The sequence below is a fragment of the Anas platyrhynchos genome, chromosome 1, assembly GCF_047663525.1.
Source record: "Anas platyrhynchos isolate ZD024472 breed Pekin duck chromosome 1, IASCAAS_PekinDuck_T2T, whole genome shotgun sequence".
In the NCBI taxonomy this organism is placed as follows: Eukaryota; Metazoa; Chordata; class Aves; order Anseriformes; family Anatidae; genus Anas; species Anas platyrhynchos.
This window is the reverse complement of record NC_092587.1, coordinates 82,339,700-82,360,373: the sequence shown is the minus strand read 5'-3', so window position 1 is coordinate 82,360,373 and position 20,674 is coordinate 82,339,700. Positions and strand designations below refer to the sequence as shown.

The 20,674-nt window shown below is 52.7% G+C and overlaps 2 protein-coding genes across 4 annotated transcripts; both read left to right on the top strand.

The window, feature by feature from the left end:
* The first annotated feature begins 45 nt into the window (after nt 1–45).
* On the top strand, nt 46–7,418 carry LRRC23 (leucine rich repeat containing 23). Of its 2 annotated transcripts, none has more exons than XM_072043363.1 (7): nt 46–851; nt 935–1,047; nt 1,827–2,080; nt 2,178–2,305; nt 5,968–6,098; nt 6,601–6,823; nt 7,070–7,418. In XM_072043363.1, the coding sequence occupies exons 1-7, from the start codon at nt 723–725 to the stop codon at nt 7,106–7,108; spliced, it is 1,017 nt and encodes a 338-aa protein (XP_071899464.1). In that variant the 5' UTR covers nt 46–722; the 3' UTR covers nt 7,109–7,418. The 2 variants fall into 2 exon arrangements, with proteins under 2 accessions (XP_071899464.1, XP_038036292.2); XM_038180364.2 differs by having other exon boundaries at nt 57–851; nt 5,962–6,098.
* Nucleotides 7,419–7,569: 151 nt separating this feature from the next.
* On the top strand, nt 7,570–17,183 carry ENO2 (enolase 2). 2 transcript variants are annotated; one of them, XM_027449787.3, is made up of 11 exons: nt 7,570–7,750; nt 10,560–10,651; nt 11,493–11,588; nt 12,980–13,049; nt 13,203–13,336; nt 14,149–14,371; nt 14,848–15,045; nt 15,175–15,376; nt 15,583–15,691; nt 15,829–15,887; nt 16,231–17,183. In XM_027449787.3, exons 2-11 carry the CDS (start codon nt 10,586–10,588, stop codon nt 16,298–16,300), a joined length of 1,227 nt encoding a protein of 408 aa, XP_027305588.1. In that variant the 5' UTR covers nt 7,570–7,750; nt 10,560–10,585; the 3' UTR covers nt 16,301–17,183. The 2 variants fall into 2 exon arrangements, with proteins under 2 accessions (XP_027305588.1, XP_027305590.1); XM_027449789.3 differs by lacking the exon at nt 7,570–7,750 and adding an exon at nt 11,857–11,915 and having other exon boundaries at nt 10,567–10,651.
* Nucleotides 17,184–20,674: the final 3,491 nt, after the last annotated feature.

Genomic DNA, 20,674 nt, shown 5'->3' with positions numbered 1-20,674 from the left:
CTGCAGGGACTTTACCCAGAGTCTGTGAGGGAACAAAGTGCAGGAAGGGGGTAGGGCCTTGGACTTTGGCACTCGCTGCAAAACACGGGCAGCCATCGGCTGTGAGCAGAGCTCCTGGCTCTGGGGGTGCTGTGCACCATCGGCCAGCACTCGCTCCCCAGCCCAGGGGGTGAGCATCACACACCACAACTCCGGGGCTGGACGAGTGGCCTCCGGTGGTCCCTTCCCACCGAAATTATCCTTTGACTCTCTGTGTGCACTCTTGTGAGCTGTGGATGTCACTGAGCTAGGAAGGGCTGGGAGCACTGGGGAGTGTAGAGGGGGCTCTCAAAGTGTTTCCGGAGAAGCCTGAGGCGTGCCCTGAGCTTTCCAGACAGGATTTACTACTACAAATGACAGGGCGCTGCAGTGAGGGCGGCGAGCCACGGCAATCAGGCGGGAGGGCTGTTAGCAGAAGGGCGGCGAGGAAAGAAGCCACGGGCAGCTCACATCGCCCAGCAGGGCACGGCAGCGCTCCGCGGGAAGCAGGGCACTGATTCCAGCATGCACTCGCTGGGATTGTGTGGAAAATACGGGAAAATGTGGGAAAATCGGGGCCGAGGCCCGGCGCTGTCGGTCAGCGCGGTTGCTATGGCGGAGGCGCGGGGCCCGCCCCGGCTCCCATGGCAGCGCAGCGGCCGCAGCTCAAGGCCGGGGGTCCGTGAAGAAAGCGGGGCGTAAAGATGGAGGAGGAGGAGCTGGGCGAGGAGGAGCACCTCCGCCAGGAGGAGGAGGAGGAGGAGGAGGAGAAGGAGAAGGAGGAGGAGGAGGAGGAGGAGGAGGCGCTGTCGGAGCAGGAGGAGGAAAAGCAGGTGAGGCAGGCCCCGTGCTGGAGCTGGCGGGGGGCAGCTGGCCTCGCCTCGCCTCCGCCATTTACTGGTGCTCTGTCCGCCAGGCGCTGGTCCCGTGCCCCCTGACCGAGGAGATGCTGCAGGAGGGCCTCTCCCTCCTCTGCAAAACCGGCAATGGCCTGGCACACGCCTACGTCAAGTTTGAGGCCAAGTACAAGTGAGTGCCCAACGCACCGCAGGAGGAGGAGGCCTCCTCCCCGCAGCCACTGGCCACCGGTGGCTGGCCTCCAGCAGCGGGAGCATCCAGGACATGTTCGCCACGCAGTCTGTGCTTGTTCCACCTTCTGCCCCAAACCTCCACCACAGCCAGACACACTGGTGTCTGTGTCCCCACAGTGTGAGAGGAGCCCATCCCTTGCCCTACACTGTGGTCTCTATGGGCACCTGAGCAGGGCACCCTCTCACAGACACTTTAAGAAATACCCGCTCCAGATAACTGCTTAACTTTAAAATATGCACTTGTAAGTATGGTGCCATGGTGGCTTTGGGCCGGTGTGGAGCCTCAGCCCCATCCAAATAATCCCAGAGCTAACAGACCTCAGAAAGACCAGCCCTATAGGTGACTAGACTGGCTTTTTCCCACTAGGAAAGTCCTTACTCGCAGTCCTCGGTGTTGCCACTGCTGTCTAACAGACCCACCCCCCAGGCTTATCCTCTTTTCTGTTCTGGTTCTTCCCTCTCCTGACAGCTACAGTTCAATGGGAAGAAGTACTCCCTATGCCAGGAACACAGGTCCACTCCCTGGCATTCAGCCTTGTTTACAGCATATCTGGCCTGTCCCTATCATTTGCCTTTTTCCTCCTTCATGCAAAGCTTCCTAGGACAGCAGGGAAGTGGGAGAGGAGGAAGCCCTCCTTCCCAGCGTGGTGAGGAGCTGGCAGCAGGGGGGGGGGGGGGAATATGAGAGGTGTTTTATTCACATCCTCTCTCCCATAGGGACTTGACAGACATCAGCCTCCTCGAATGCTTCATTCACCTGCGCTACGTGGACTTGTCAGAGAACAAGCTGCAAGATTTGTCTCCACTGAGCAGCCTAACCCACCTGCTTTGGCTGAAGGTGGATGGGAATCTGCTTACCAGTGCCCGCATGCAGGAGCTGCCTTACCTCCAGATCATCAGCTTTGCTCACAACCACATCAAGGATATGGAAGGCCTTACTCACCCCTGCTTAGCCAACCTCAGCCTTAAAGGTGATACAGACCACCTCTCTTTGCTCTTGTGCACATAGGAAGCTCGCTTTGAGTGGGATTAACTCTCTCTCATTGTTTCTTCTTCCTCTGCACTCAGGAAATAAAATCCGGACAGCGTTGGGCCTGAGTCAAGCACTGTTCAGCCTGCATAACCTGGAGCTGCGAGGAAACAAGCTAGAGAGCACTGCAGGGCTCAGTCTGCCCAAGCTCAAGAGCCTCTATCTGGTAAGGGAGCAGCCAGCTTGGGAAATGGGAGTGAGATGCTGCAAAGCCTGGCATCTTCAGGCAGTGGGAGGAGGGGAGACACTGTCCCCTTCAAAGCAGCATCATTTACATGCTAGCCCATTCGGTTCAGTCTTCACAGCATGAGAGGAACAGATTTCAGAGAGCTGCAGAAACAAATCTCTCTCCTTTTGGGTAGATCCTTCTATTATGTCTGCTCAAACAGTGCAAAAGAAGTAGCAGCTGACCACTAATTGCTCTGCAGAGAGCAGGGAAGTTGGCAATGTGCAGTGCATTGCGTTCTTCCTTCCCAGCCGCCTAAGGGACAGCAGTTTTCTCTTCTTGGCAGCGTTAGGCAAGGTCACACTCCATGTGTTGCAGGACCTCAGAGGTCAGTGGTGTGCTCCAGGTGGCACAGGGGGGAGGTGATGCCTCTTTCTTCTCTCTGATGGGCCTAATCAAATATGAGTTTAACAACAGCACAGTGATATGATTCATATATCTCTTCAGCTGCCAGAAAAGAAACCGATTAAACATCACAGTGAAACTAAGATAGAAGAAGCAATTTCCTTATATCATAAACAATTGCCTCAGGGAACATTCACTCCTAGAGACACAAGTGAAGCAAGTATGTTAGCTTACTCCCATATATCACACAGTACTACAACTTGCAAAGACTAGATTGGTGTCCTGAGTCATTACCTCTGAAAAAGCAATTAAAGATGATAAAGGTTTTCAAAAACTACAGGGTTTCATTTCGTCAATACTCCCTGACAGAAAGCACTGAGGAGATTGCTTGCTGAGATTGCCTTCCATTTTCCGGTGAAAAACTAGATCTTAGGGCTACAGGTACTGGAAGAAGGGAGGAAGTGGATAAGTCACTAGATACAATATGTAATTTCTAAGTAAAAACAGTCACTTTAGTGGGTGATTGGAGGGAAGCAAAAGCAGCATCTATATTTACAGAAATTTCCTGAGATGGCTGAGGAATTCCTGAGCTACACATCTGGGGCAGGCAAACTGTAAGACATGAGTATCAAAACTAGAACAACTGATTAATGTCTCAGGAGTCCTGTGGGCCTGAATTTGTCTCTCATGTCCACCTGCTTGTCAAACTGTTTTGGAGGGGGATCTCTTCCAGTACTGCTTTGCTTCCTGTGTAAAGATTTTGGTATTTCTAGGGCCGTAGGTAGCTGAAGCTGATGCTGCAAGGACAGGGTTCAAGGCATCCATCCATTAGGAATTCAAAGGTCAATTTAAAGGAACTGAATCAAATTTGGTTAATGTATGACGCAGTTACCAATGAAACTTGGAATTCACAAAGTCACAGCACTAGCTGGAAAACCAGGAGCTGAAGTGTGGTGCTTCAAACTGCATCAGCTTCCAGATCACTGCTGTCAGCAGGGCTGTGTTGCTTCCTCTTCATTGTCCAGCAGCGGTGGCAAAGATTAGCTACAGCAAGGTCAGGGTACGCAAGAAATGGAGAGGGAGCCATGGGCAACATTTTATAATAGCTTTCCCTATGAAATGGTGGCGTCACATCCATGCGAGGAACTGGTATATTAGGCGAGGTGATGACGTGATCATTTAATTAAAGGTGTCGTTTGAAATGTTCTTTGATTTAAGGAAAAAAAAAGGGGAAAATTCCCTTCTTCATTGTCCTGTTACTGCTTGCAGGGCCAGAGCCTTTGAAACTATTCACACTGGTGTAACCAAGGAAGCGAGAGTGATAGCAGGTTGCTATTCATTTCACAGCCCAGTGGTCTGTGAGGTCCCCACACCAATTCCCACACACACTCCTGATTTCCTCTGAAGTGAAATTTACAAATCCACCCTGGCTTTTTTAATTTGTTCACACTACCTTCGCTAAATTTCAGTCTTCCCTTCTTCTTGCATCAAATTATCCTCTTTACTTGGCCCAGCAGGTCCAGAGTCTCCCTTGTCCAATTTCCACTGAAGTCCTCCTTTTCTGCAAAATGTCATTTCCCAAAGTGACCCTGTCCCGCACTGTTCTCCCATCCCACCAGTTCAGACTGTGCCGCTTTGATTAAACGTGGGCATGGACCATAGCACTGCCTGGGTGTGAGAAAGGCACAGAGCACAGTGCCACTGTTGTGGTTTAGCCCAGCAGGCAGATAAGCACCACACAGCTGTTCACTCACTCCCCCTCTCTGTAGGACTGGGAGAGAAAATTGTGAGAAAAACATTTAAACTTGTGGGCTGAGATAAAGAGGGAAGGGAAGGGAAGGGAAGGGAAGGGAAGGGAAGGGAAGGGAAGGGAAGGGAAGGGAAGGGAAGGGAAGGGAAGGGAAGGGAAGGGAAGGGAAGGGAAGGGAAGGGAAGGGAAGGGAAGGGAAGGGAAGGGAAGGGAAGGGAAGGGAAGGGAAGGGAAGGGAAGGAAAGGGAAGGGAAGGGAAGGAAAGGGAAGGGATCACCTGGTATGGAATATCCCCTTGTCCAGTTTGGGTCAACTATCCTGGTTGTGTTCCTGCTTCTTGTGCACCCCAAGCTCCTCATTAGCAGGGCAGTAGGAGACGTTAAAAAGTCCTTGACTCTGCAAGCACTGCTCAGCAACAACTAAAACATCAGTGTGTTATCAACATTATTTTCCTTCTACATCCTAAACATGGCGCCATTCCAGCCACTATGGAGAAAATGAACTCTCCCAAGACAGGTGGTACCTCTCTCCATCTCCTGTTCCCGTATCTGCATCCTTAGAGACTACAGCCCTAAGCCACAGTTGCAAGTGAAGTCTGCTCAGCTCTGGGCTGGAGTATGTAGTGGGGATGATGTAATTGCCAAGGATTTCCCAAATTTGGCTGCCCAACACCATGAGCATCCTGATCCAGCTTTGATGCTAGCACTGCTGCTGGCCCGGGGCTGGGCAGGAGGCCTCTAGTGGTCTTTTCCAGCCAAAAATGTGCTGTGAAACTATTGCTGAAATTAAGAACTTTGTGTTTCCCTATCTCATAACACAGAGCACAGTGAAGTGAATGAAGTCAATGGTGGGGAATTTTAAACTGGGAAGACAAATACTTCCTGCCATAAAATTGTCAGATTTGTTGCAAGAAGCTGTTCTTTTGGACAGCTAATAAATATTATAGTAAGAAACACTTAAATCAACCAACAGCCCCTAGATCCTCTGCCAGGATCGTGCAGCCTGCCTCTCGTTCTAGAGGATTAGAAGGGGAGACTTCTTGGCAGGAGATTTCTCCCACAAGAGAAGCAGCTGGCACTGGAAGATCCCTAGACTCCATGGACTATGGGACTGCGAGGGGCTGCTGATTCACCCCTTAAATACACTTGTGCTGTGCTCAGGTCCTTGCTTTCCACGCAGTTGCTCCCTGAGGCCGTAGGGGCTCAGATTAGGCACTGCCATGGACGGGGGTGCTGTGCTGGCAGTAGAGCAGGTGACTCAGTGCTACATGCCCTGGTAAATCTGAATCATGGCACATCTCTACCAGCATAAATAGAGGCTGTGTTGGGAAAAAATGTCTCATCTGGGGTGTTTTTTGTCTCAGTCACCAAGTGGTGGTATGGGTGGTATAGAGTGGTAGGGAGCCTGAAGGCTAGAAAGAGCTTGACAGGCCAGAAATAACTGCTGTTCCCTCTCCTGTGTGGCCCTCTTTTTCCTGCTTTCTTCCTGTCTCCCTGCTGAGGCCCAGAACGCCCTCAGGAGCCTTGAGGGCCTGGAGGCGCTGGAGCAGCTGACAACCCTGCACCTGCGGGACAACCAGCTCGAAGCCCTGGATGGATTCAGTAGCAGCATGAAGTGCCTGCAGTACCTCAACCTACGGTGGGTCCTCCTTGCTTCGCGTTGGGGCTGGAGACCCCTTCATCAGGCTGTTCTCCTGTTTAGGTCCTTAGGGTTTTCTGTTTTCTCTGGAAGCTGAATGGGTTGATCTTCACAGCATTTAGCTAGCGTTCAGGGCTCAGCTGTCTAGCACTGTAATAGCCAGGACTCTTTCAGGCTTCGCAGAAAAGCTCTACCTCTCCAGTCATTCTCTGATCCCACATCATACTTTTCCTTCGTGTACTGGCCCTGAGCACAAGTGCCCTTTACTTCCAGGCATTTGCTATAAAGGGAAATGGGGATATCAGACAATTCTGTTTGAGCACAGAGAAATCCAGGGGAGATGTTGGATTTGTCCCCTGCTTTGGGGAGCTTCAGACAGATCTAGATTTTAGATCAGAGTATCACGCTGCTAAGTTTTGCTTTGTCTTGTCAGCTTACTGCTCTGAAGAGACCTTTCTACTTACATATATCTCTACCGCACACTGTGCTCCCTTTTCTTCAGGAACAATGGGATCAGCGCCTTCGAGGAAGTGGCAAAACTGCAGGTGCTCCCCATGCTGAAGGCGCTGGTGCTGTTGGACAATCCATGCTCCGACGAACCCAATTACCGGCTGGAGGTCCTGGTCCTGCTGCCGCGCCTGGAACGCCTCGACAAGGAATCGTTCGAGCAAGATGAGCGTGCAGAGGCAAACGAAATCCGCCAGAAAAGGCAGGAAGAGGAGAAGGTAAGAACAGCACAGGGCAGGGGGTGGAGAGTAAGAAGTGTATAAAGACAGAGGATCAGACATGCTGATAAGCCACTCCTCTAGATTACGTGATGAAAGGGCTGAGGGAGGTCAATCCCAAGGGCAGAGGAGCCTGCAACAGAGTGGGCTTCACAACCTGCTTGGCATTCCTGGCCCCAATAGCACCAAGGGAGAGGTGAAAGGGAAAAATAAGTCAGGCATTTAACATCTCTGTTCCTTCTTCAGGAAACAGAGGGATCTCTCCAGGGTGATATGACCGAGTGACCCCAGGTTTTAATACCCATCTCCTGTGAAGATTTGGAGATGCCTTCCCCCATGTGTGTGGCTGGCAAAGCAAGAGCTGCAGGTGTCAGCGCTACCTTCACCTCGTTTTGCCCCTGGCGAAGGGAGCAGGGTTACCCGCCCTGGTCCTGGGCGCTGCCCTGAGTTACTGCAGTGTTTTTGCAGTCACTGCATGCATATATGCTAAGCGGGCCCAAGAGGGAAAAGGGGAGAGTTACAAGTTGTCTGTTTTCATTTATGGCTCCAAAAATCCTACAAGATCTCCTGATTTGAATAAAAATAATTAATGAGACCGGAGCGCCTGGAACTGTTTATCCTGCCCACCCACTCCTCTTCCCCGGCTCCCTCACCCTCGTCTGTCTCTGTCTGCGCCCTGCCTGCCTCCCTCCCTTTCCCTCTCCATCCCCTACGTGCTGTTTGCAAAGCTGTGCCGAATCCTGACTCATCGCAGCTCCGGGTCACATGCTGCCGTCCCGGCCCTATTAGGGGCGGCTCCATCCTGCTGCTGCCGCCGCTGTTGGCTCAGAGGACACAGCATCTCCCCTTGAGGTCCCGCAGCCCTCCTCGGCTCCATCCTCCCTGCCAGCACCGTCTCAGTTTCTCGTTCACCCCCGCCCTCGGGAGGTAAGTGTCTCCCCGTGGCCAGCTGCATGCACCCCGTGCCCCCCAAACCCTACAGGGACCCGGGTCCCTGCAGGGGAGGACCACGGCTGAGCAAAACTCCCCTCGCTTCTTCCTCCCTGCTCCTCCCCCCGATTTCTCCTCACCCCCACCCTTCTCACTTGGCTCTCGTATTTTAATTTCAGGTGCTCCCTCCTTCCCTATCGTTTCAGGATCGTTTCAGATGTGAATCTGGGCAAATTCGAGGGGAAAGGGGGTTGGGGGGGACACACCACAACCAGCAAACACAGGTGGTGCTCCCAAGGGCACCGCAGGGAGATGTTGTGGGATGGAGCTTTCCCCGGGAGGGAAGGGGCTGGCAGTGGGGAGAGGCAAAGCTCAGTTTGGGTACCGCTGGGGGAAAGGACCCCGGCTGAGAGCAGACCGCCCCCCAGCCTCCCGAGGTGCTGACACAAACACAAGAGCACAGCCCTTGGTCTTCCTGGGAGAAGGAGGGAGGAGGGGAAACGCTTTCCTCTCATCCCAACCCCACACCGCACGGAGGGAGGGGGGGCAGCAGGGAGAGGAGGTGACAGGCGAGCAGGAGGGAGCTGCATCAGCCACGACACTGCAGCAGTGCGGGCTTCCTGGCAGCAGTGCCCAGCCCGGGGGAACCGCAGCAGCAGCACCAGGGGCCCCAGCAGGCAGGGCTGGTGCTGCTGGTGGCTTGGGGCAGAGGTGCAATGCTGGCCCGCTCGGCAGGGAAGGGGGCTTCCACGAAGCTGCTTCCACAAAGCAGCGCCCACGATGCAGCAGTGCAATGCCAGGGTGCCCTCTGCTCGAGGGAGGCTGCCCTCTCCTCCTCACTGTGTCAACGGGTTCCCAACTATGGCTCTGTACCAATCCCTTATCCCAGCTTATCCGCCTCTGACCTCCTTTCAGGGCTGTGCAGCTGATGCCAGGGATTTTCGGGTGGCTCTTTGCACTGTTCCACAGAGGGCAAACAGCAGGGGGGACAAGGGGAGGCAGCAGAAGTGGAGAAAAGGGTATAGAGAATGGAGGGGGAAGAAGAGATGCAGCGAGTGATGGAGTGGGGCTAGCAAGGTTGTCATTTGGCTTCCTTGGAGCTGCCCCAAAATAGAGCAGGGGGATGCAGGCAGAGGGATGTGACAGGGGAAACATCATCACATAAACAGGGGCACAGCATCTGACACAGGTCTTGTCATCAGGCCCCCGCTGTGCCAAAACTCACTTTAACAGGGTGCTGGTCCTCCCTCCCCTGCGGAGGCTGCTGGGGCACAGCCAGGGCACTGCTGTGAAGGAAGCTCGCAGCTGCGCAGGCACGGCTCCGGAGGAAGCTCCTGCGGTGCGTGCCAGATGGCGTGAGGAGCGCTGCCAGCACGGCTGAGGGGATCCCAGCCCAGATGGACACCGTGAAGGGCCCCCGCGCAGGCTTCAGAGAGTCCTGGTTTCCCCCACCGAAACTCCCCAGCACTGCAAGCTTTGGGTGAAACTTCAAAGCAGGGTGATTTCCTCACAGCCCTCTGATTTCCATGCACCGGAGGCAAGGGGATCAGGAGCTGCCCCTGCCTTCCCCAGCCTGTTTCTTAGCCCCTCTCCCTGCCACGATGCCCTTTTGCAGCAGCCCCAACACATGTGCATGGGCTAAGCTCCCGTGCTGGCCGTACCCCACACACACAGACCGAGGCGTGATTCTGGCTGAGATAAAAAAACAAAAAACAAACAAACAAAAAAAACACCTGCTGCCCAGGCTTGCCCCCCCTGCACCGAGATCACAGAGTTCCAGCTCCACTTGGTTTTAAATGAATCGTCTGGGGGTGCCAGGGGGAGAAAACCTAGCGAAGGCAGCGGGTAGCAGTGGCAGACATTTGGCAGGATCCTGCTCCCTGACATTGCACAGCCCTGCAGCTAGCTGGGGGACGTGGGGAGACGTGCAAGGCCTGTCTGGGGGAACAGGAAGGTGGGTTGGGGTGGACAGAGCTATTCTGGAGACCCTAGAGGGCAAATTCCAGCAAAAGAGGCTCTCCCAAGCGGCCATCCTCACCCACGAGCATGTTGTTCTCCTCGGGTTTCAACGAGTGCATCCAAAATGTCAGAGTACCTCACCCCCCCCACCCTTGTCAGGCGGAGACACCTCCTTCATGCTGTCAGGCACGGTGGGGCCATGAGCTTTGGGCAGCCCCAGCACCTGAGCCAGCCATGTTTCCCTCCCTCTGCCCTCAGAGCTGTTCCTCCTCTGTGTCAGCATGCAAAATGGCTGCCCAGGCCGCCGGGGGATGGCGCGTTCCTGGGGCAGCTCCCCTTGCTCTGCGGAGGGGTGAGGAGAGGCAGAGGCACAGCACGGGCTCCCCTGGGCCCACTGGGGATGCTCCTCACCCCCCATGGGGAAAAGTGAGGTGCTGGGAGCCCCGGCACCAGGCTGGGGCTGTGCCAGCTCAGCCCTCCCTCTCTGCTGCCCGGCCCGGTGTTTTGTGCCTGCTGTCCTTACTCCCACCATAAGCCCTGGGAAGGGGGGCACATACCTGCTGCACAGGGCAGGAGTGGGGAGCTCCCTGTTTGCTGTCTGGGTGGACTGAAACGGAGCATCAGCTCCTGGATGAAATATGGGCGGTTTCCCATATTCTGGGCTCTGGACTACGTTTTTCACATCTCCCCTACAGTCTAAACTTGCTTAGAGTTTGAGCTCCAGCCCCTAAGAGAGCTCTTCCCTGAGCATCCTTCTTGTTGCCCAGACATTAGGAGGATGAGCACCAGGTCCTGAGTGCAGTCTGAGGCCTCTCAGAGCTCAGCATGTCTTCTCTCCTGCTCACAGAGTCACCATGGCGGTCGAGAGGATCCATGCCCGAGAGATCCTGGATTCCCGTGGGAACCCCACTGTTGAGGTGGACTTGTACACACACAAAGGTACGTGGGTGAGGACGAGAGGTGCAGGTAAGTCCTGCCCATGCCAGAGGGGCTGGGTCTGCACAGCAGCCTTGGCCAAGAGTAGGTGGGATCAGTGAGCTCCCAGGAAAGAGGCAAATCTGGTGCCTGCTTGTGACCCTGTGAGACACGTGCAGCTGAGTGCCATGCGGATGGCTTGGCCCAGGTGTCTGATAGTAGCAGGGGTGGTTAGTTTCATTAGCATAGACATAATTATGTATATATTTATGTTCTATCCATGCAATGCCCTCCTGCAGCTGTGCTTTTGCTCCTGGGACACATCACAAGTTTGGAAGTACATCCATGGCCACGCTCATGGAGTTGTGGCAAGGTTTGTCCCTGAGATCTCTGTGCAGGCACGTATGTGTCTCAAATGGAAGAGCTGCAACTGCCCTGGGCCAAAAGCTAAGGTGGGCTGAGAGGTGTGAGGAGGCCGTGTGGCATCCAACTAGTCTCTCATTTCTTCACTGAGGTAAAAATCCAGCCCCAGTCTGGCAGCTGTGTGTCAGTCTGCCTCCGGAAGGGGGCAGGTAAGGGTACCAGGACGAGGGCTGAAAAGCCAGATTTCTGCATGTTATTTGTAGTTCTGGGAACAGCGCAGACCTCTTAATGGCTGAGATCCAGGTTTCCCAGTCTGGAAACTCGGGGTGGATTTCTTTCTGTTATGTTGGTGTTCCACCTCTGACAAGACCAGCCATATGCAGCCAGTGAGGCTGTTGGCATACATGGTTGCTGTGTCTTTTTGCCAGAAGCAGAACGCATGAGAGCTTTCTCTCCTTCTCATCCTCTGCTCTGCTCACGCACATGTTTTGCCCTCCCTCAGGCATGTTTCGAGCAGCGGTCCCCAGCGGTGCCTCCACTGGTATCTACGAAGCACTGGAGCTCCGAGACAACGACAAGTCCCGTTTCCTTGGAAAAGGTGGGGAGGTGCCTGCTCTGCACCCTGTGTCCGGGGCTGCCTGCTCGTGGGGCTCCACCAGAGGGTACTGCTCATCCGCTAACGTAATGTGCCCTCCGTGGGACCTTGGAGCACAGGCTTAGTGTCACTGAAAGATCAGGCCTCGATCTTCCCCTCGCTGTCTCCCTCTCTCAGACTCTCTACTGGTCCTCTCCCTCCCTCTCTCCATTCTCTTCTTTGCCTCACCCTCTCTCTCTCTCTTTCTTTCTCTGTCTATTCCTTTCTTTAGGGGTCCTGCAGGCCGTGGATCATATCAACAGCACTGTCGCCCCAGCTCTCGTGGGCTCTGTAAGGATTTCTCTTTGTTCTCCCTTGTTGAACGCTTACTCTGTTCCGTCTCTCTCCACCTGATCTCTGTTTCTGCCTCTCTTCATCTCACTGGGTTGACAGACACAGCGATGCTCTCTGTGAACCCGGGCACACCCCTCCTGCCCTCCATGCTTGTATGTGTCCGCAGGGATCTTTTCTCTGAGCAGAAAGGATTTAACCCTACCTGGTCCACTGCAGCATCTGTACGGCCTAACTAACGCCCTTGACGCTCCCCGTAGAGCTCTCTCCCTCTTCCAGATGTGCTCCTCTTCAAGCACCTACTACCACCCACACGTCTGCAGCCTCACACCCTTTCTGTCCCACCTTCTTCTCCTGCAGCACTCACGGTGTGGTGGGCGATGGCCATACCTCTGCGTGATCTGGCAGCACCCCCTGCACGGCCTGCGGCCCTGCAGGGCGCTGGGTGGTGTCACATCCGTAAGCCCTTCACGAGCAAAGACCTGCAGCCTGCTCTGACGTGAGCTGAGCTAATGCCACACATCGCACCCCGTGCAGCCTGCGAGGGGTCTGGCTGAGAGCCCAGCTCCCCTCAGCCCTGAGAAATGTGTGGCCTGGTGGGGGGCTCCCCATGTCGGGCCTCACCCCACTCTCCACCCCCTTCCCGGGCACAGCTCCCTCCAGTTTACATTCGCTTGCTTGGGGTTGAGCATGTACTGTTTTGCCAAGCTTCTGTGTAGCCATAGCACCACAAAGCTCCCTGGAAGCTGCCAAAAGGCTGGGTAAATCCTCAAGTGAGTCCTGAGTGCTGAGCTCTGTGTGGCCTCGCCTGGGCTGCTGCCGATCCTTCATCCAATGCAGGTGCACCTATGGCGCACTGCAGTAACATCATCCTGGTTACCTAATCCGACTACATGCCAAGGCACTGATATCCAGAGCTTTGTGTGTATATATTCCCCCACAAGCCAAAAAAAAAAAAAATGTCCATGTCCCCCCAGCTTCTGCATCAACATCTCCTTCCTCGCAGAGGAGAGTCAACAACTCTTCCCAACCTCCCCTTCTCAGGAGCTCCTTCTTTCTTGCAGGGCCTCTCCGTTGTAGATCAAGAGAAGATTGACAATCTGATGCTTGAGATGGATGGCACAGAGAACAAATGTAATTTTTTTATTTGTTTTGGTCTGGGAATCAAAGAGCATAGGCGGGCGGAGGGAGGGTTGGAGTGGGCAAGACCAAGGCTGGCCTGGCAAAGGGACCTGTGGGGCAGGAGGGAGGCACTAGAGAAGCTTAACTCCTAATTTTTGCCCACAGCCAAGTTTGGTGCCAATGCTATCCTGGGAGTTTCGCTGGCTGTGTGCAAGGCAGGAGCTGCAGAGAAGGATGTCCCCCTGTATCGGCATATTGCTGACCTGGCTGGCAACTCTGATCTCATCCTTCCTGTGCCAGTAAGACTCTGTCCTTGGCATCCCCATTCAGAAACTTCTAAAGAAACTTCTAAGAATGTGTTGGGAGGTAGAGGAGGAAGGGATACAGGACTGAAACATCAGCTGAATGCATTGTCAGGAAAGCAAGCTAAAGCCTGAGATTTGTCAGGGAAGGACTCAAGAACAAAATGCCTGTTCCTGGAGTGGTGCATAAGGTTCTGCCCTGCCCATCACCACAAGAGGAAAGGGGAACTGGAAAAGGCTCAGGAGAGGATAAGAGAGAAATCAAAGATGTGGACCAGCTTTCGTAAAGGGAAGGACTATGTAAACTAGGAGGTTTCAATATGGAAAGAGGGGCTGAGGAGGACACAGACATTGTGGTGGAGGTTGATTGAGGATCAACCACTCCCTGTTAGCACAAGAACCAGAGGGGCATCATGTGAACCCTCTGGGGCACAGTTCAAGAAAAGGGTAGCTGCCCTCTGAAGCTCCTTCACAAAGGGTATTATAGATGCTAATTTTTTTGTTGGGCTCAAGAAGAAAGAGAGACTGATGTAGCATTGCCAAATGCACAGACAGACACATACAGCTTGGGAGAGCTCCTGGAGGGAAACTGGTGGGAAAGTCCTCTCTGGTCGTTTGCTTTGAGCCACTGTTAGAAGGAGGATCCTGGGCTGTATGTGGCTTTGGTCTGATGCTCTGCAGCTGATGTGTTGTGTTATTCTGGGGGATATGGTATGCTATGAATGGACATAGTTACCCATCTGAGAGCCTTGTCCGGGCAGTACAAAGATGGGTTGCTTCAGCTCTGATTCTCTTCTGGGCTCTTCCAGGCTTTCAATGTGATCAACGGAGGCTCCCATGCAGGCAACAAGTTGGCCATGCAGGAGTTCATGATCCTGCCTGTGGGAGCTGAAAGTTTCCGTGATGCCATGCGCATTGGGGCTGAAGTCTATCACAACCTCAAGAGTGTCATCAAGGAGAAATACGGAAAGGATGCTACCAATGTGGGTGATGAGGGAGGCTTTGCCCCCAACATCCTGGAAAACAGTGAAGGTGAGAGCCACACAGTGGTGGGGTACCCCTGCCTGCAGTGCTGTGACCAAGGCCTTTCTACACCCAGCTCACAGCATTCCCCAAACATTGGTTCAAAGTATGATGCCTTGAGGACGTGGACCTCCTCCTGTGTTAGGGGATGGCTTCTAAGTTCCTCCTTCTTGGGGTGACCTTGATCTGTTCACAGACTCTCCATACAAATCTTTCATACATGTACAGACCTTCCCAAGGCTTCTCCGTGACTTGTCACTGCGCTGTGGTATTGTATTTTAATTCTTGCTCATCCCTTTGGATGCAGCATCCACAGCCCCATGGCATATTCATGCTGTGCTCTGGGCTCCTTTCTCCCTCTCCCATCACACCATCAGACCGTCATTGTCATCTGGCGCTCAGGACCTTCCTAGGGGAGGTTCCTACTGGAAGTCAGAGCTCTCTGCGTGAGCTGACTCTCCCGAATGCAACTCTCCTCCTTCCAGCTCTGGAGCTCCTCAAGGAAGCTATCGACAAGGCTGGCTACACAGACAAAATTGTCATCGGTATGGATGTGGCAGCCTCTGAGTTCTACCGGGATGGCAAATATGACCTGGACTTCAAGTCCCCAGATGACCCAAGCCGCTACATTTCTGCAGATGAGCTCGGTGACCTTTACCAAAGCTTTGTACGTGATTATCCAGGTGAGCTGCTCTGCTTGGCAGTAGGGAATCGGCACTGGTGTTGCATACGTAACAGGTGCATCCCTTTCATGTTCGGGGGATGGGAAGAAAGGTGAGTTTTGACTCTTGTCTCTTCTGTTGTCCCTTCAGTGGTGTCCATTGAGGATCCCTTTGACCAAGATGACTGGGAGGCCTGGTCCAAGTTCACAGCCAATGTTGGGATTCAGATAGTGGGAGACGACCTGACGGTGACAAACCCCAAGCGCATTGAGCGAGCTGTTGAAGAGAAGGCCTGCAACTGCCTCCTGCTCAAAGTCAACCAGATTGGATCTGTCACGGAGGCCATCCAAGCGTGAGTCCACCCTGCTGCCACTGCTGTTCTGTCAAAGGGCTGGTGGAGAACCGCAGCAGGGTGTCATGCTATTTGTTGGATGAATAGACCTGTGTCTCTAGCAGAGAGGATGCTGAGGGTGGGAGGAGAGGGTGCCTGGATCTCCCCCTACGCAGGTGGTGGGTAGAGGAGTGGGAGCTACTGATTGCCTTTCTTGTTCCTTGCAGCTGCAAGTTGGCCCAGGAGAATGGCTGGGGTGTGATGGTGAGTCACCGGTCTGGGGAGACTGAAGACACTTTCATTGCTGACCTGGTTGTAGGACTGTGCACTGGGCAGGTAGGTGAAACCCAGGCTATGTGCAGGCTTGGAGGAAAATGAGGTGTGAAGACAGCATCCCCTGCTCCCCCCATGGGGAAACTGGTGCAAGTCCTAGGTGTGGCTTATGGTGTTTTGTTTTGGGAAATGCCTTACAGATAAAGACGGGTGCTCCCTGCAGGTCCGAACGCCTGGCTAAATACAACCAGCTCATGAGGTAAGGGGCTGCAGGGACAGAAACACAGAAGAGAGAATGGGGAATAACTAATTGGCGTGGGAGAAGCTGGAAGCTCAGGGGCAGGAGGGGGAGCTTGTGGGGGAAATGTTAAGAAGACAAGGTACAGAGGTGAAAGTAGGAACCCGGGGAGATCTCTGGAGCAGACTCCTTCCCTCCGCCTTGGCATGGTGGTGTGCTCCCCCCGTCCCCAGCAGCTGGTGGGGACAGAGCTCCGCTGTCCCATTTCAGCTTCCTGGCTGATGCACTCCACCCCTCAGATGCCCTGGTGCCTCTGATGCTCCCTCACAGCAAGGGCCTGATGTTTGCTGTCTCTCTCCTGCAGGATTGAGGAAGAGCTTGGCGATGAAGCACGTTTTGCTGGACACAATTTTCGCAACCCAAGTGTTCTTTGAACATTGTCCCCAGGGCACAGCCACCCTGCTGCTCTTTCCCACATCACAGACTCTGAATCCCCCTTCCCTCTACCGCTTCCTTTTTTGCTCTTTCTTCCCCCTCTGTCACCTGGTTTCCTCCCACCTCAGAGCCGCATGAGTTCAGGTATCCCTGGCTAGATGTACCCAGGTGAAGGTTGAAAGAGAGGTCTGCACCTTGTCCCTTGCTTTGGGGTCAAGCATTTCTGGATCTAGGCATTTTGTGTCCTTTATTTTTGTGCGGGGCCATGTCTGAGTCACTCTGTTCACATATTAGACTATGGGAGCGTGCTGCCCAGTGCGCTTACGTTGTACACCAAAGTATGTGCCGTGAACATGCGTGCGTCGGCTGGTGTCTTTGGACAAGTGTCGCGCCTGTAGCTGTGTTTGGACGAGTGTCACCAGTGGCTCGCTCTCATCGTGCATGTGTGTAGGTGTGCGTGTACTGGCCTACAGCGTCATCGTGCCCCAGGCGTGTTTGTGCTGAGCCGTGGTGGGACCCAAGCGTCTCTCCCTTCCACTCCGAGTGCTGTGCTGTGTTGAGCTGTGCTTGCCAGCAGCTTGGTGTTGAAGTGCACCACTGTCCGTCACTGGCTGTCTGTGTGTGTGCTGTCAGTCTCTGGGCTCTGTGAGGTCTTGTGGGTCAGCGCATAGTACCGTGGGGCGATATATTAAAACACAGTCATAAAAAAAAAAAAGTAACATGCTCTCATTTGCTTCTCTTGACCTTCTGTGTTTCCATCCCTCTTGCACTCCTTCACCCTCTCCTCCACCTCTGTCTGCTTTACCTTCTGGACAGCCCGTGCTCAGCAGAGCAAACAGACTACAGAACCCTAAACTCAATTAAAATGTATTTCACACCTCAGATGCCTGGCTTGGCCTGATGTTTCTCTCTCTTATGTCACTATCTGGGGAATGGGAACATTTTGCCATCAGAGCAGAGGAGGATCATGCAGAAAGGTAACTGAAGCAAGCAGAAGGGTTTGGCAAGAGAAAGGCGAGGCTCAGGCACCCCTCCCCTGCTCCTTTCACAGGGGGAATATCGAGGGAAGGGCAGGTGGGAGGGTGCCAATCCCCCCCAAACCACACTGCAGGAAGAATTGCTGGGCAGGGGCTTTAACCATGTCCTGCACTGATGCACCAGACCCCCGGGCAGGCCAGCTGCCCACTTGACACCTAGTGCTGGTAAGCTGCAACTGCAGCTTTTGCGGAGAGAAAAAGCAGTCAGCAGCCCCTCTGCGTGCTCAGCTCCTGCAAACCTCCTCAGCGCACACCCCGAGCCCTCTGCATCGCCTTCTGGGAGCTGTAGTTCGGGCACGGCCGCTGGAAAGCTCCATTTTCACTGGGAAGTGAAGTCCCCCCAGGTAGCCTGCACTGCCCATTTAAACAGCCAGCACATCATGAGATATATATCGCATTCCCTTTGCCTCGGAGATGTGGTTATAGTCCCTTTGTAACAGAAATGTGTAGGGGGATACATATATATATATATACCTAATGTGTAGGTATATATATACACCTATGTAAAGGGAAACATTTCTGGGGTGGGTTTTCCTTTAACTCTCAAACCATATTCTGTTTAGATGGCGCTTTCAGAGCAGTGTCTAGCTGTTAAAGGGATATTTTAATACTATGCCCCCCCAAGCCTGCAGAATCGCTCTTTCAGGGGTAAATAGGTGTGTGTGCCCATCAAGGAGCTGGAAGGGGAAATGTCAGTGAATGAGGGTTGTTGTGGGGTACACAGGGAAGCCTTAATGATGGGTAGCAACTGAATTTCTCCGTTTTTTTTTTTTTTTGTTTTGTTTTTTTGTTTTTTTTTTGTTTTTTTTGTCTGTCTCCAGAACGATGGAGTGGTATTAAAGCTTCGTAAACCAACATCTTTAACCCAGGAGGCTGTCAGAGACATTTTTCTGTTAAACATTTGACAAGAGCTCTAAAAAACAGGGTGCTGGGTAGCTCCTATAATGTGCTCAGCACCTTACAGGTGAAGAAGAGTGGTCGGTTCTGTGGCTGGAAGACTAAACGCAGGCAGGTCGCACAGGAGGATATCCTGAAGCTCGCTTTGCTGGGCAAAGAAGAGCTCACTGGAGCATTTTATGGCTCAGTGACACAGCTGAACTGGGGCGATGGGTGAGGCTGCCACCCTTGCCATTCTGCACCTCCTCACTTCTAGAGGTTGCCAGAACCCCAGATGAATGAAATGAACCTCCACAGCTAACAGCTCCCTGAGCTGCAGCCCAGGGCCAATTAGCTTGATGAAATGGGAAGCTGAGGCAGGTCATTGCTCCATTTGGTATCACCACGCCATCTCCACCGTGGGACAGCCATAGCTGGGAGGTTGTTGAGACGAGGCAATGAAGTTTATTACCTTTTTGGTGTTCCATTTACCAATAAACACCAGCTCACAAGTATCATTTGTATGAGCTCTGGAGAATACACCAAGAGACGCCATCTGGTGTGGCCCTAGGTGGGGTCTGCGTGACAGAAAACCTTTCCCCAGGCCTAGCACAGGCGAGAGGGCTTGCTTGATTATTCTTCTCATCAAGGATATTACTACGTGCTGTGTGTCTGTACGGTCAAAGGGGAATTGGGGCTCTGTGTATTTTTAGAAACACAGTTTCACAGAAGGATTGAGATGGCAAGGGCTGTCTGGACATCTCCACACCAAGCTCCTCCGTGAAGCAGGGCTGACCCCAGGGGTATACCAGGGGTATATCTCCAAGGGGAGATTCCCCAGCCCCTCTGGGCACCTGTGCCCATGCTGAAACACTCTCAGGGAGGAGGTTTGTCCTTTATCTAGTTAGAATTTTCCTTCTTGCAAATGTTGAAACCATTTCGCTGTCCATCTGGCAGAAGATCTTGGCTCTGACTTTGCTATAACCTCCTCAGTCCCACTTCCCCCAATAAAACAACCAAACAAAAAGCTGAAGAGAGCAATTAGTTCCCCCTTAACCTTTCTCTTCTCCAGACAGACAGAATCAGTTCCTTCAGCCTCCCCTTTCATGCCACGGGCTGCAGCACCTTAACCACCTCATTGGACTCCCTTTCACTGAAAAGCTTGGCCTTATTACTGGAGATGCTGCTTCTTGTCCACAACTAAGACCTCAGAAGTCAGGATTACACAAAATGCAAATTGTTACCCTGCTTCCAGTCCTGTTTCTCTTTTGAATCACGTCTCTGATGTCATTTCATAGACTAAGATTGCATGCGTCACAGGAGACAGGCCACCTTTCAGCAACTTCTGGAAACAGCGCTAAACCTACTAAAATTTTCATGAGGTCTTGGGGTGTCTGCCTGTCCCCCGAAGTAAATAGGGATGCTAATATCTTGCTAATGAAATTTGTTTAAGCTAAAATTTTGATCTCAGGCACTGACTTCGTTATGGACGATGATGACGTGAATACTTCCTGGGACTTGGCTTTGTGTTTAAATAAACTTGGGGTCACCGGGCTGCCTGCTGCTACTGATACAAGAAGATTATTTAGATGGAATACGGAGATGTTGAAGCAATAACAGCCATTGTTCGTCTCATTTTGTAGCTTTCACAGCAGCTTTTCCCCAGGTGACAACAGGCTATCTTAGTGATTTGGATATTTGTGTTTAGTGTCCACAAAGCAGGGATTTTGACAAGATCTTCCTCCTTTCTTGAATTATCACTTTGGCCTCTAAGGATCACACTCATTATCGGCTTGGGATGCAGGGCTGTCGAGCTCCTAAGGTGACAGTTTGAAACAGCAGTGACAATTGCAGACACGACTACCTCAACAGCAATAATAATATTACTTCTTGTCTTCCAGAGCTCTCCTTGGTGAGACACTTCTTAGAGTAGTTAATGCTTACACCTGTGCTTGGGATCAAAAGTGTATTCTTGTCAGTGTAACACCTCTGTGAAATACTCAATATTCTGAAATGTTTCAGACTAGTCACCCAAAATCTTTTTTTTTTTTTTTCCAAATGTTAGCCATAGCTTTTTCAATCCTCTGTACCATGCAGGGAGAACAGAAAGTAGCAGGGAAGAAAAGCATCCAAGGATCACTGCTGTCAGGGTGGAGGCTCTGAGCGAGGGTCAAGACAAAGAGGTAGGACGAGGAGAAGCACGGATGAAAAAATGAACGACAACTGGAGACAGGAGGCATGCTTATATTGTGCAACGGAGTGCTGTGTGCCAGTGGAGCTGGCGCTGGAGCAAGAGGCACCAAGAGCAGTGCTGTGTCCAGGATAAGTAAGAATGCCCTGCAGTGGTACAGTACCACTGGGAAGAGGGTGTGGAACAAAAGCATAGGGAGCCATTAGCTTGCAAAGATGTTGCAGGGACATTGTTATGGATGTTTTTAAAATGCTTGGGTGCAGCGGCGA

Bases quoted from the DNA above. Each gene is read 5' to 3' on its own strand.
- ENO2 (XM_027449789.3), top strand. From the start codon at position 10,567: ATGGCGGTCGAGAGGATCCATGCCCGAGAGATCCTGGATTCCCGTGGG. The intron at 14,372-14,847 runs GTGAGAGCCACA...TCCTCCTTCCAG, and splicing joins CATCCTGGAAAACAGTGAAG to CTCTGGAGCTCCTCAAGGAA. The intron at 15,046-15,174 runs GTGAGCTGCTCT...TTGTCCCTTCAG, and splicing joins CTTTGTACGTGATTATCCAG to TGGTGTCCATTGAGGATCCC.
- LRRC23 (XM_038180364.2), top strand. From the start codon at position 723: ATGGAGGAGGAGGAGCTGGGCGAGGAGGAGCACCTCCGCCAGGAGGAG. The intron at 1,048-1,826 runs GTGAGTGCCCAA...TCTCTCCCATAG, and splicing joins AAGTTTGAGGCCAAGTACAA to GGACTTGACAGACATCAGCC. The intron at 6,099-6,600 runs GTGGGTCCTCCT...CCTTTTCTTCAG, and splicing joins CTGCAGTACCTCAACCTACG to GAACAATGGGATCAGCGCCT.